Source organism: Drosophila eugracilis, unplaced genomic scaffold, assembly GCF_018153835.1.
Source record: "Drosophila eugracilis isolate 14026-0451.02 unplaced genomic scaffold, ASM1815383v1 contig_2020, whole genome shotgun sequence".
NCBI lineage: Eukaryota > Metazoa > Arthropoda > Insecta > Diptera > Drosophilidae > Drosophila > Drosophila eugracilis.
The window spans coordinates 148,513-163,487 of NW_024572890.1; the positions used below are offsets into that span (position 1 = coordinate 148,513).

The 14,975-nt window shown below is 36.2% G+C and overlaps 1 protein-coding gene across 1 annotated transcript; it reads left to right on the plus strand.

The window, feature by feature from the left end:
- Positions 1 to 6,078: 6,078 nt before the first annotated feature.
- Positions 6,079 to 9,402, plus strand: LOC108117671 (the record flags this gene model as incomplete). Its single annotated transcript, XM_041817869.1, has 4 exons — positions 6,079 to 6,101; positions 7,232 to 7,376; positions 8,894 to 9,100; positions 9,227 to 9,402. Coding segments are annotated over exons 1-4 (551 nt in total), but the record flags the coding sequence as incomplete, so codon positions are not given.
- Between the last annotated feature and the right edge of the window lie 5,573 nt (positions 9,403 to 14,975).

Genomic DNA, 14,975 nt, shown 5'->3' on the forward strand with positions numbered 1-14,975 from the left:
ATCAAAGCAGTTCGGAAGGACTTCCATTCCAATTTGGAATTTTTGCTTTTTTGTGTAACGACTGTTGTCGTAAGTGAGTTTAGAGAGCTTTGAAGAAGGCATATATATAGTCGATTATTTTCGAAGGAATATGGTGATTTTTTTTACCAAAATATGTATTATTTTAGGAAGGTAAGGTTTGAAATAATAAGTTTTATAACATAAAAACATTTCTGTCTTACGATTAATATAATTAAAACGTTACATCTATCATATATTCAAGAGATCCGAATCAAGATTAAAGCGGAAACCTTCAACCGAAAATGGATTTTCTATGTTCGAGCAGCCAATCGGTAACAAAGAATCTGGCTTGCTTCGTCAGCATGCTATGTTCTGTCTGCAACATTTCTTATTGTCTTCTGGTCTTTGTTAAAAGCACAACTTTTGAAGGGAAGTATTTTTTAGACGTAAAAAGTTTACTTTTTTATATGATATATATTTTTTAGGACGTGCACAACATTTTATTGGAAAGTTGTATTCTTATGCATACAGAACCCACTAAAAATCAAAATTTGAATAGCACCTGGAATTATCGGAATCGCAAAACTTTAGATGTCCTGCGCCAACCGAAATTATTTTGGGTCTTTTAAACTAATCAAACTTATTCGTTAAAAGTATTGCGCTAAGAAAAACTTATAACATTAAGGATTTGGAACTAATGCTTCGGAACTAATGCTTCGACCTCAAAAGGCGGATACTCGGTTAGAACAGGGTACTGACAATTTTACGTTATTACATTTGGATACCTCAAACATATCCGATTTAAAAAATTCGAAATGTTTATCATGTACACCTATCGGTCAGTGTGACATCAACGATAAAGATCAAAACTTAGTTCCTTCCAAAGATGCCGACAACTCACTTTACAATGAAGTCAATTGTACAAATTTATCAATGGAAAATATATCTACACAAAATGTTAAAAAACTTTGCACTGGCTCGTTGGGCTCTTCTCATACAAGAGGGAGTGATTTCTATACTGGCCCATCATCATGCCGCGATGTTAGACAATATAAACCAACTCTGCCAAAAGATTTCGAAACATTAGACGATGCCAAAATGATAACAGATTTGGAAGAAATATTTGTTGAGGAGCTTAAATAAAAAAACAGATTTTTAAGACTTGTGTTCAGTTTATAGATTATGTCATCAAAAAAATCAAACAAATAATTATATATATTTATAACATTTTATTGGAATATGTATTTATATAAACATAAATAAAACAAGATACCTGTTACTGTTTTACACAATTTTAAAATATTATATAATTAAAACGTTATATCTATCATATATTCAAGAGAGCCGAATCAAGATTAAAGCGGAAACTTTCATTCTCAATTCTCCTCCGAAGCGAACGGACGTGTTTTTCTACTCTCGTTAACTTTGTTGATTATTTATGAATAAACGTTTAAACCGATACGAATTTATTTTGTATTAATAAAACCTTCAGCCGTTTGCCTTCCGCGCAGTGAACTAAACTGTGTAGTTTTTGTTTCTTTTGTTTAAACTCTCAGTTTACCTAAATTATTTTCACATTCTCCTATTTCTCGTCTTTCGCGATAAACGGTTCCTCTCCCGCTCGCGCCTCTCTCGTGTGTTTATCTATACCTTATCTTGATTCCAATCTATTACTCCGCTCCCTCTCACTTCTTATAGTGTGCATATCTAAAACTTGTCTTGTTTTTAATTTTTTTTTCTGTTCTCGCACAGTAAGCTTTTTTCGATTAAATAGTGCTTCAAAATAATAATTATATCTTATTATGTCAGAAATTGTCTGCTATTTAAAATCTTGTAACAAAATAATTACAACTAACCAGCCGAGCTTTTTGTGTTGGCTTTGTGATAATGTGGTTCATGTCAAATGTGCCAATTTCCGTGCCACCGTATCGGACGTTTTGGCCCGAGGCGATTCCGGCTTACATTATTGCTGTGAACGTTATCGGGGGACTTAAAGGGAAATGAGATCTTTTATGCGGCAGACAAAAAATGGTTTTCGTGAGGTGCTTGGCGCTTTTCGTAAAGCCAGCGATTTGCTCACGGCGCTGAACACCCAATTTAATATTATCCAATTGTTAAATGAGTCTTCAAAGCGTAAAAAATCAAACTCTTGTGTGCCGAAGATCACTAGTTCCCTTCTCCTTCCCACTTCTTACCTTGAGAACACTGAAGTGTCGCCGCAGCTGTTTGGAACGCCTATGGCCATCACTCCGGTGAGTACGAAAAATTCGGCATCCGAATTTTCTGGACATGATGGTAGGAAATCGTTAAATAGTTTGTCTGCTTCAAGGCTCCTGGCTCCTACAGAGCCAATTTCCATTAACATCAACCCACCCGATACACTGCAGGGGAATTTCGTGCCCGGACTACCGGCGTGCACTGGCAGTGCAGGATTAGAACCTGCTACACCAAAGCCCCTATAGGTAATCCCACCTGACAAACATATATTGGTTTCCCGGCCTTCCGAGGATACGTCTGAGGCAGACGTATTGGCATACATGCAAGCCAGAACGAAAGCCGACATCAAGGTGGATGACATAACTAAATTTAAATATCATTATAATAGAAAAGTATCATCATTTAAGATACGCGTCCCCTCGGTGGAATTTGACAAAATGTGCTCAACCAAGTTCTGGCTGGAACACATTTTCGTTCAAGAACATCGACCGGGACATAAAAAAAAGAAAATTAATCGACCTGCGGCGGTAAAACTCCCCCAAACAAAAGCCACTGAGCAACCCCTCGCAAAAAACTAACATCGTCTCTCATTCTTTCCTATCATAACACAAGGGGGTTGCGTACTAAGCTTCCTACGTTGCTTTCTGAGAGCTTTTCTTTTGCATCCTAAATAATTGTTTTTACCAAAACATGGCTGGTTTCGGAAATTCTTAGCTCTGAAATAGGTATGTAAAATACAGGCTTGATCGATCACTCGGATCCGGGGGTGGAGTGTTAATTTCTGTCGACTCTAAACTCGTATCCGAGCAGATTAATCTTCAATTCGTTCATTTGTGTTAAACTTTCGCTTCCTGGTAGGTTTTTATTCATTACGTGTTCTTACATCCCTCCCAAGTCCGACCCATCCACGTATGAGTTGCACCTAGCGGCCATACAGTCCGTTTTTACGTTATTATCAGATTCCTCACATCATGATTTTATTGCAGGTAGGTTAGACATGACCCTGGAACAAATTAACCATGTTAAAAACTCTTTGGGTCGGTTACTCGATCTATGCTTTATCTCAGATTCGGACTCCGTATTTATGTCCAGGGTTCCACCACTTACACGCCCTGAGGATCTTTATCATCCCAGTCAGGAGCTGGCGATCGATGCTGGGCCACTCCAAGCACCTGAGCCTACTAGGGCTGTCAAAAAGGTTCGATGTTTTAGCATGTCAGACTTTCTTAAACTTAATATTCTTATCTCTGATTTTGACTGGTCCGATCTCTACGCATGCAATGATATGACTTAAGCTTTAAACATATTCTACCATGCATTAAACCTAATTTTTGATATATGTGTCCCGATGAGGCCAGAATGGATAACCCTCCTTGGTATACCAAGGAGTATACCAAGTATACCAAGGCACCTTAAAAAATATAAAGTTCAGGCTTCAGAACAAATACTTAAAAACTAGAACTCCGCCTAGTTACTCTCAATACTTAATTGCTCGGTCAAATTTTACCGTGCTTAACGCTCAGTGTTATAAAAATTATTTAGCTCGTTGTAGGACCCAATTTACACAGGATCCGAAACAGTTTTATAATTTCGTTAAGACTAAGCGTAGACCAAAAACGTTTCCTTCAGCACTAACGTTTGAAAACTCAACGGCGAGAACTGATCAGGCAATAGCCGATATGTTCGCCAAGTTTTTTCAAACCACATATTCACCTTCGACAACCGCTAGGCAGCCTAATGTGCACGGTGTTCCGCAGTCAAACCTCGTCACGCGACCTTTTCTATCCAAGAGTGGTATTCTTAAAGGTCTTCAGAGTATTAAGCCTTCCTACTCTCCGGGCCCCGACGGCGTTCCCGGCTGTGTGCTTAGGTACTGCGCGTCTTCCATTTGCAATCCTCTTCTCAAACTGTTTAACCTCTCGCTTGAAACAACTACGTTTCCCCCTATTTGGAAGGAATCTTTCATCATTCCTTTACACAAGAAAGGGAAAACTTCGGATGCCGGTAATTATAGAGATGTCTCTAAATTATCAGCAATTCCTAAACTCTTTGAGAAAATTATTGTGCCCCATTTGCAACACCAGTGTAGATCAGTAATACCTCCATATCAACATGGTTTTATGACTCGACGGTCTACAAACTTACTTGAATTTACCTCTTATGTCATCACTGGGTTCCGAAAAAGTTTTCAGACAGATGTCATCTACACTGACTTTAGTAAAGCATTTGACTCTGTAAATCACTCACTTTTAGTTCATAAACTTGAATTTATCGGATTCCCATGCGATCTTCTTAGGTGGGTTGAAAGTTATCTGACTGGTAGAAGGCAACGTGTTTTATTTAAAGATATCTTGTCTGGTCCGATTTATGCTTCATCCGGTGTCCCTCAGGGAAGCCATTTAGGTCCGCTATTTTGAACATTATTCATAAATCACTTTCCAATCGCTTTAACAAATTCTTTTATTTTAATGTACGCAGATGATGTGAAACTTTGTATTCAATATAAAGATGCGTGCTACCAGAGAAAACTACAATCTGACTTTCAATTTTGGTGCTCTGCAAACGTACTAAATCTTAACGGCTCTAAGTGTAAAGTAATGACCTTCAGTCGCTCTAAGCCGTCAATATCCACTTATACATTTTGTGGTGTAACCCTAGATAGAATTAAACTAGTAGACGACTTAGTGTCCTTTTGGATGCCAAACTTACATTTTCTGACGACATACGAGGTGTGTTCAAAAAGTAAGGTGACTCTTCAAATTTCGCGAATTTCAAATTTTTCGATTATCGAAACCTTTTAGAAGTTATACGAGGTGTGTTCAAAAAGTAAGGTGACTTTTCAAATTTCAAATTTTTCAAATTTTTCGATTATCTTCAGTTTTGGGAACAAGAAAAAGTCACATGGGGCCAAATCCGGTGAATATGGTGGCTGAGGCATTATTGTGGTGTTGTTTTTGGCCAAAAAATCCAAATCCTTTGATCCATATTTTTCGATAGCAAAAAATCGCCGAGCTCGCAAAACAACTTGTAACTTTACGCCTCTCACAACCAAACAAAAGAGGATGTTCCATTGAAACTTGGTACAGATGTTAGGGAAGAGTGTACCCATATAACAAAACAAAAAAATCGATAATCGAAAAATTTGAAATTCGCGAAATTTGAAGAGTCACCTTACTTTTTGAACACACCTCGTATTTTCCATGGTTAACAAAGCCAGAGGTGTGTTAGGTTTTATAATAAGATGGTCGAAAGAATTTAATGACCAAAACTTTATTTCTCTTTCTTTATCTCTCGTTCGTCCGATCTAAGAGTATGGATCTTCCGTCTGGAACCCCCAGTACGCGGTCCACCAATACCGAGCAGAAGAATCTGGCTTGCTTCGCCAGCATGCTATGTTCTGACTGCAACATTTCTTATTGTCTTCTGGTCTTTGTTAAAACCACAACTTTTGAAAGGAAGTATTTTTTACACGTTAAAAAGTTTACTTTTTTATATGATATATATTTTTTAGGACGTGCACAACATTTTATTGGAAAGTTGTATTCTTATGCATACAGAACCCACTAAAAATCAAAATTTGAATAGCACCTGGAATTATCGTTTGAAAATTTATAATTCATTTGAATTTTTATTGAAATCGCAAAACTATAGATGTCCTGCGCCAACCGAAATTATTTTGGGTCTTTTAAACGAATCAAACTTATTCGTTAAAAGTATTGTGCTACGAAAAACTTATAACATTAAGGATTTGGAACTAATGCATCGACCTCAAAAGGCGGGTACTCGGTTAGAACAGGGTACTGACAATTTTACGTTATTACATTTGGATACCTCAAACATTTCCGATTTAAAAAATTCAAAATGTTTATCATGTACACCTTTCGGTCAGTGTAACATCAACGATAAAGATCAAAACTTAGTTCCTTCCAAAGATGCCGACAACTCACTTTACAATGAAGTCAATTGTACAAATTTATCAATGGAAAATATATCTACACAAAATGTTAAAAAACTTTGCACTGGCTCGTTGGGCTCTTCTCATACAAGAGGGAGTGATTTCTATACTGGCCCATCATCATGCGGCAATGTTGGACAATATAAACCAACTCTGCCAAAAGATTTTGAAACATTAGACGATGCCAAGATGATAACAGATTTGGAAGAAAATTTTGTTGAGGAGCTTAAATAAAAAACAGATTTTTAAGACTTTGTGTTCAGGTTATAGATTATGTCATCAAAGAAGAATAAATAAATATATATATTTATCAAACTTCATTGGAATATATATTTATATATAAATAAATAAAACAAGAGGAAAAGATATAGTCGAGTCCGGCGACTATAAGATACCCGTTACTGTTTTACACAATTTTACAATATTAATATTGCTAGTGGAAATTTCCAAAGCGCCATAGAACCTAAATTTCTTTATAAATAGCGAAATACAGTTCCGAGTTAAAAAATCTTTGGTAAATCGGTAGAGATTGACTAAAATTTGTTATACAAGGTCAAACGAAGACATACACTATAATATTATGGACGCCACATTTTTCCGCGGTTTGTGGGCGTTTGTGTGGGCTGCAAGATAAAGTTGCAGTGGCATCTCTTAAATACGTATTCTTAAGCACAACTTTCTTGCTCTGATAGTTCCCAAAATTTTTTCATTTTTGGTTTTCCGGGTTTTGTGGGCGTTATGGTAGGCGTGGCTAATTGGGTAAAACAATTCGCATTTAGGGCGTTTAATCTGAACTTTCTATCATTTATAGTTACCGAGATATCCGCTTTTCTAGAAAGTGCGAAAACCGTCTTTTGAGCTTGATGGGCATATGAGGGGTGTGGCCGGATAATGGTACCACCATAGGGCGCGCTGGCATCTAAGGATTATACATACTAAATTTCAACTTTCTAGCACTAATAGTTGCTGAGATTTCAAAGATTTTAGTTATTCGTGATTTGTGGGCGTGACAGGATGCTGATATAAACTAAATATTGTCTCATCTTTTGCATTTTTTAGGAGGGTACGCATAGTTGTGTATAAAGTAATATCATCGTGGTGTTCTACCCTACAACAAGGAAGCCAGTGCGAAATAATTTTGGATACCCTTATTAAAGAAATATTGGTTGATTTAATTCCATATCACCCAACTACATTAAAAAATGTAGATATATTTAAATCATTAATTCATTTTAATTTTAAAAATAACATTTCTATAATATATTCAAGACAGCCGAATCAAGATTTCTGGGCGTTAGAGTGGGCGTGGCAGGATGCTGATACTAAACTTGCGCTGTGTATAGACCTCAAGAATCTTCATGCTTAATCTCAACTTTGTATCTCTAATAGTTCCTGAGATCTCAGCGTTCATACGGACGGACGGACGGAAGGACAGACGGGCATGGCTCAATCGACTTCGCTATTGATCCTGATCAAGAATATATATACTTCATAGGGTCGGAAACGCTTCCTTCTATCTGTTACATACTTTCCAACGGGTATAAAAATTGTTGAATTGGTCCATTTTGGACGCTACTGAAGAGTTGCTGAGTGTACTCCTGATGCCATTTCGCCAGAATTCTGGATACATTGATTGAATGCTCTGCCAGTATCCTTATCGACCCTCAGAGATGTGACTTTAATCAACATCTGGTATAGTGGTAAAGGAACGTCCAATCAGAAAGTTTTCTGGCGAATGAAGTGCTGGATTGATTGAAGATTACATTAACCATTATGGGTAATGTTTTCTGGTTTCAAAATGGCACGGTGTGGAAGATAAGAGCTGGGAACATCATAATCATACTGAATTATGTCATGTGACCAATATGGAGATACTCTTGAATCACTAAGTTTTACCATGCTAAAGAGCCACAAAGAGCCATAAGAGAGCCACAAATATTTTTTTTTTTACAATGCAGAAGTCCGGCAGGTAGGATATCGGCACTAATCAGAATGCCTATCTAAGTGCTTTCACGAAACATAAAGTGTCGTAAGACGGATCTGGTAGAGGATCGAATGGTGAATATACAAAATATATATATATATATATATATACGGACACTAGCCCGGTAATCACCCAACCGAAAATACTCTTTTGACCAAGAGAAGAGAGCCACAAAAATAGTTTGTTTTACCACCCAGAAGTCCGGCAGAACGTCTATCTAAGAGCTTTCACGAAACGTAAAGTGCCATATGACGGATCTAGTGGAAGATCGAATGGTGAATATACAGAGTTTTTTGGATGGTCCGGATACAGTCAGGCAGTGTGAAGCCTTAATCAAAGCAGTTCGGAAGGACTTCAATTCCAATTTGGAATTTTTGCTTTTTTGTGTAACGACTGTTGTCGTTAGGTTTAGGTAAGGTAAGGTTTGGCAGAATACGACCTTTATTTAATTACCTCTTTAGGGGTATCAGTACATATGTATATGTACATATGTGTAAATATTGTCTCATCGTTTGCATTTTTAGGAGGGTACGCATAGTTGTATATAAAGTAATATCATCGTTGTGTTCTATCCTACAAGAACGAAGCCACTGCCAAATAATTTCGGATATCCCGATTAAAGAAGTATTGGATGATTTAATTCCATATCAGCAAAAAACTACTCTAATAAATGTAAATATATTCAAATAATTAATTCATTTTAATTTTAATACTAACATATCAATCATATATTCAAGAGAGCCGAATCAAGATTAAAGGGGAAACGTTCAACCGAAAATGGATTTTCTATGTTCGAGCAGCCAATCGGTAACGAAGAATCTGGCTTGCTTCGCCAGCATGCTATGTTCTGTCTGCAAAATTTCTTATTGTCTTCTGGTCATTTGTTAAAACCACAACTTTTCAAGAAAAGTATTTTTTACACATTAAAAAGTTTACTTTTTTATATATATATTATTATATATATTTTTTAGGACGTGCACAACACTTTGTTAGAAAGTAGTATTCTTATGCATACAGAACCCACTAAAAATCAAAATTTGAATAGCACCTGGAATTATCTTTCGAAAATTTATAATTCTTTTGAATTTTTATTGAAATCGCAAAACTATAGATGTCCTGCGCCTACCGAAATTATTTTGGGTCTTTTAAACGAATCAAACTTATTCGTTAATAGTATTGCGCTACGAAAAACTTATAACCTTAAAGATTTGGAACCAATGCTTCGAGCTCAAAAGGCGGATACTCGGTTAGAACCGGGTACTGACAATTTTACGTTAATACATTTGGGCACCACAAACATTTTCGATTTAAAAAATTCGAAATGTTTATCATGTACACCTTTCGGTCAGTGTGACATCAACGATAAAGATCAAAACTTAGTTCCTTCCAAAGATGCCGACAACTCACTTTACAATGAAGTCAATTGTACAAATTTATCAATGGAAAATATATCTACACAAAATGTTAAAAAACTTTGCACTGGCTCGTTGGGCTCTTCTCATACAAGAGGGAGTGATTTCTATACTGGGCCATCATCATGCGGCAATGTTGGACAATATAAACCAACTCTGCCAAAAGATTTCGAAACATTAGACGATGCCAAGATGATAACAGATTTGGAAGAAAATTTTGTTGAGGAGCTTAAATAAAAAACAAATTTTTATGACTTTTTGTGCAGGTTATAGATTATGTCATCAAAGAAATTAAATAAATAAATATATATATTTATCAAATTTCATTGGAATATATATTTATATATAAATAAATAAAACAAGAGGAAAAGATATAGTCGAGTCCGGCGACTATAAGATACCCGTTACTGTTTTACACAATTTTAAAATATTAATATTGCTAGTGGAAATTTCCAAAGCGCCATAGAACCTAAATTTCTTTATAAATAGCGAAATACAGTTCCGATTTAAAAAATCTTTGGTAAATCGGTAGAGATTGACTAAAATTTGTTATACAAGGTCAAACGAAGACATACACTATAATATTATGGACGCCACATTTTTCCGCGGTTTGTGGGCGTTTGTGTGGGCTGCAAGATAAAGTTGCAGTGGCATCTCTTAAATACGTATTCTTAAGCACAACTTTCTTGCTCTGATAGTTCCCAAGATTTTTTCATTTTTGATTTTCCGGGTTTTGTGGGCGTTATGGTAGGTGTGGCTAATTGGGTAAAACAATTCGCATTTAGGGCGTTTAATCTGAACTTTCTATCATTTATAGTTACCGAGATATCCGCTTTTCTAGAAAGTGCGAAAACCGTCTTTTTAGCTTGATGGGCGTAAGAGGGGTGTGGCCGGATAATGGTACCACCATAGGACGCGCTGGCATCTAAGGATTATACATACTAAATTTCAACTTTCTAGCACTAATAGTTGCTGAGATTTCAACGATTTTAGTTATTCGTGATTTGTGGGCATGACAGGATGCTGAAATAAACTAAATATTGTCTCATCTTTTGCATTTTTTAGGAGGGTACGTATAGTTGCGTATAAAGTAATATCATCGTGGTGTTCTACCCTACAACAAGGAATCCACTGCGCAATAATTTCGGATACCCTTATTAAAGAACTGTTAGATGATTTAATTATCACCCAACTACATTAATAAATGTAAATATATTTAAATCATTAATTCATTTTAATTTTAATAATAACATATCTACAATATATTCAAGAAAGCCGAGTGAAGATTTCTGGGTGTTAGAGTGGGCGTGGCAGGATGCTGATACTAAAATTTCTAAATTTCTTTATAAATAGCGAAATACAGTTCCGATTTAAAAAATCTTTGGTAAATCGGTAGATACTGACAAAAATATGTTATACAAAGTCAAACGAAGACATACACTACAATATTATGGACGCCACATTTTTCCGCGGCGTGTGGGCGTGGCCGGATAAAGTTGCAGTGGCATTTCTTAATATCTCTGATAGTTCCCGAGATTTTTGCATTTTTTGGTTTTCCGGGTTTTTTGGGCGTTATGGTGGGCGTGGCTAATTGGGTAAAAACAATTCGCATTTGGAGCGTGGTAAAAACCTACATGTTTAATCTGAACTTTCTATCATTTATAGATTTATTAAAAATCAAAATTTGAATAGCACCTGGAATTATCGTTTGAAAATTTATAATTCATTTGAATTTTTATTGAAATCGCAAAACTATAGATGTCCTGCGCCAACCGAAATTATTTTGGGTCTTTTAAACGAATCAAACTTATTCGTTAAAAGTATTGCGCTACGAAAAACTTATAACATTAAGGATTTGGAACTATTGCTTCTACCTCAAAATGCGGGTACTCGGTTAGAACAGGGTACTGAAAATTTTACGTTATTACATTTGGATACCTCAAACATTTCCGATTTAAAAAATTCGAAATGTTTATCATGTACACCTTTCGGTCAGTGTGACATCAACGATAAAGATCAAAACTTAGTTCCTTCTAATGCCGACAACTCACTTTACAATGAAGTCAATTGTACAAATTTATCAATGGAAAATATATCTACACAAAATGTTAAAAAACTTTGCACTGGCTCGTTGGGCTCTTCTCATACAAGAGGGAGTGATTTCTATACTGGCCCATCATCATGCGGCAATGCTGGACAATATAAACCAACTCTGCCAAAAGATTTCGAAACATTAGACGATGCCAAGATGATAACAGATTTGGAAGAAAATGTTGTTGAGGAGCTTAAATAAAAAACAGATTTTTAAGACTTTGTGTTCAGGTTATAGATTATGTCATCAAAGAAATTAAATAAATAAATATATATATTTATCAAATTTCATTGGTATATATTTATATATAAATAAATAAAACAAGAGGAAAAGATATAGTCGAGTCCGGCGACTATAAGATACCCGTTACTGTTTTACACAATTTTAAAATATTAATATTGCTAGTTGAAATTTCCAAAGCGCCATAGAACCTAAATTTCTTTATAAATAGCGAAATACAGTTCCGATTTAAAAAATCTTTGGTAAATCGGTAGAGATTGACTAAAATTTGTTATACAAGGTCAAACGAAGACATACACTATAATATTATGGACACCACATTTTTCCGCGGTTTGTGGGCGTTTGTGTGGGCTGCAAGATAAAGTTGCAGTGGCATCTCTTAAATACGTATTCTTAAGCACAACTTTCTTGCTCTGATAGTTCCCAAGATTTTTTCATTTTTGGTTTTCCGGGTTTTGTGGGCGTTATGGTAGGCGTGGCTAATTGGGTAAAACAATTCGCATTTAGGGCGTTTAATCTGAACTTTCTATCATTTATAGTTACCGAGATATCCGCTTTTCTAGAAAGTGCGAAAACCGTCTTTTGAGCTTGATGGGCGTAAGAGGGGTGTGGCCGGATAAGGGTACCACCATAGGACGCGCTGGCATCTAAGGATTATACATACTAAATTAAATAAATAAATATATATATTTATCAAATTTCATTGGTATATATTTATATATAAATAAATAAAACAAGAGGAAAAGATATAGTCGAGTCCGGCGACTATAAGATACCCGTTACTGTTTTACACAATTTTAAAATATTAATATTGCTAGTGGAAATTTCCAAAGCGCCATAGAACCTAAATTTCTTTATAAATAGAGAAATACAGTTCCGATTTAAAAAATCTTTGGTAAATCGGTAGAGATTGACTAAAATTTGTTATACAAGGTCAAACGAAGACATACACTATAATATTATGGACACCACATTTTTCCGCGGTTTGTGGGCGTTTGTGTGGGCTGCAAGATAAAGTTGCAGTGGCATCTCTTAAATACGTATTCTTAAGCACAACTTTCTTGCTCTGATAGATTTTTTCATTTTTGGTTTTCCGGGTTTTGTGGGCGTTATGGTAGGTGTGGCTAATTGGGTAAAACAATTCGCATTTAGGGCGTTTAATCTGAACTTTCTATCATTTATAGTTACCGAGATATCCGCTTTTCTAGAAAGTGCGAAAACCGTCTTTTGAGCTTGATGGGCGTAAGAGGGGTGTGGCCGGATAAGGGTACCACCATAGGACGCGCTGGCATCTAAGGATTATACATACTAAATTTCAACTTTCTAGCACTAATAGTTGCTGAGATTTCAACGATTTTAGTTATTCGTGATTTGTGGGCATGACAGGATGCTGAAATAAACTAAATATTGTCTCATCTTTTGCATTTTTTAGGAGGGTACGTATAGTTGCGTATAAAGTAATATCATCGTGGTGTTCTACCCTACAACAAGGAATCCACTGCGCAATAATTTCGGATACCCTTATTAAAGAACTGTTAGATGATTTAATTATCACCCAACTACATTAATAAATGTAAATATATTTAAATCATTAATTCATTTTAATTTTAATAATAACATATCTACAATATATTCAAGAAAGCCGAGTGAAGATTTCTGGGCGTTAGAGTGGGCGTGGCAGGATGCTGATACTAAACTTGCGCTGTGTATAGACCTCAAGAATCTTCATGCTTAATCTCAACTTTGTATCTCTTATAGTTCCTGAGATCTCAACCGAACGGACGGTCGGAAGGACAGACGGGCATGGCTCAAGCGACTTCGCTATTGATCCTGATCAAGAATATATATACTGTATAGGGTCTGAAACTCTTAATTCTATGTGTTATATACTTCAACGAATCTAGTAGTAAGCGAGTGGCGGGTATAAAAATGGTTGAATTGGTCCATTTCGGACGCTACTGAAGAGTTGCCTATGAGTGTACTCCTGATGCCATTTCTCCAGAATCCTTGATACATTGATTGAATGCCAGTTCCTAATCGACCCTCAGAGATGTAACTTTAATCAGGATCTGGTCTAGTGGTAAAGGAACGTCCAATCAGAAAGTTATCTGGTGACAGATAGTTTGATTACGTGTCCTATGTGTAGCATAAAGAACGCGAGTTTATTACTGCGCTGAGTCTGAAGAGTTAGATTTGGAGTTCTCATGACATCAAGCCTGCCATGGGAAGTTTTGAAGAATTTCAGAAGTTTTATACCCAACGAATGTGTAGTGGTGTTGGTACATATTATCACAAGGGGAATATTATTGTTGAGTCAGACCAACAAACACTGTTAGGGGTTTGTGTCGCAATTCAGTTGTGATCGAGCGTATAAGTTGGTCACCTCTGATAACTTAATCTACTTCAAAATTTGAACTGTTTTCGATTCCGCGTCGGGCAGTGCTGTATTTTTATTCGTTAGCATAAAAATTTATTTGCAAACGAAACAACAACAATTGTTGTCTGTATTCTATCATATTTTACTTTGTTTGTCCTATTAGTAACCAAACTAATCCCGCTCACCTCTCTAATACAACAGCTGCGGATGGCTTTTCTGCATCTCCCTTCGGCTTGTAGCTCTCGAAAACGAACTCTCTTCTCCCTCTCTCTCCGTCGCTTACACTGTTTTTCTTCAACTTTCTCGCTCCTAACTGTTTCTGGCATGGTGGTTTACATTTTACTAACAAAGTGTCCGATATTAACTGTTGCGCTAAAAAATGCAATAAAATTGTGTCCGGTGACCACATCTTACTCGATGCAAAAATTAAGTTTTCCGACCATATTTCCTCTATGGTTAATAAGGCTAGAGGAGTGCTTGATTTCATAAACAGGTGGTCAATGGAGTTTAATGACCCCTATATTACCTTTTCATTTCTTCAGTTCGTCCGATTCTGGAATATGAATCATGTATCTGGGACCCCCAAGTAGCTAGAACATAGGACATAGGCTGATTATAATACATCAGTTTTACATTTAGCTGACTTGATTTTAAAATTTTAAATACTTACGCACAAGCAGACCTGAGCGCACACTTGA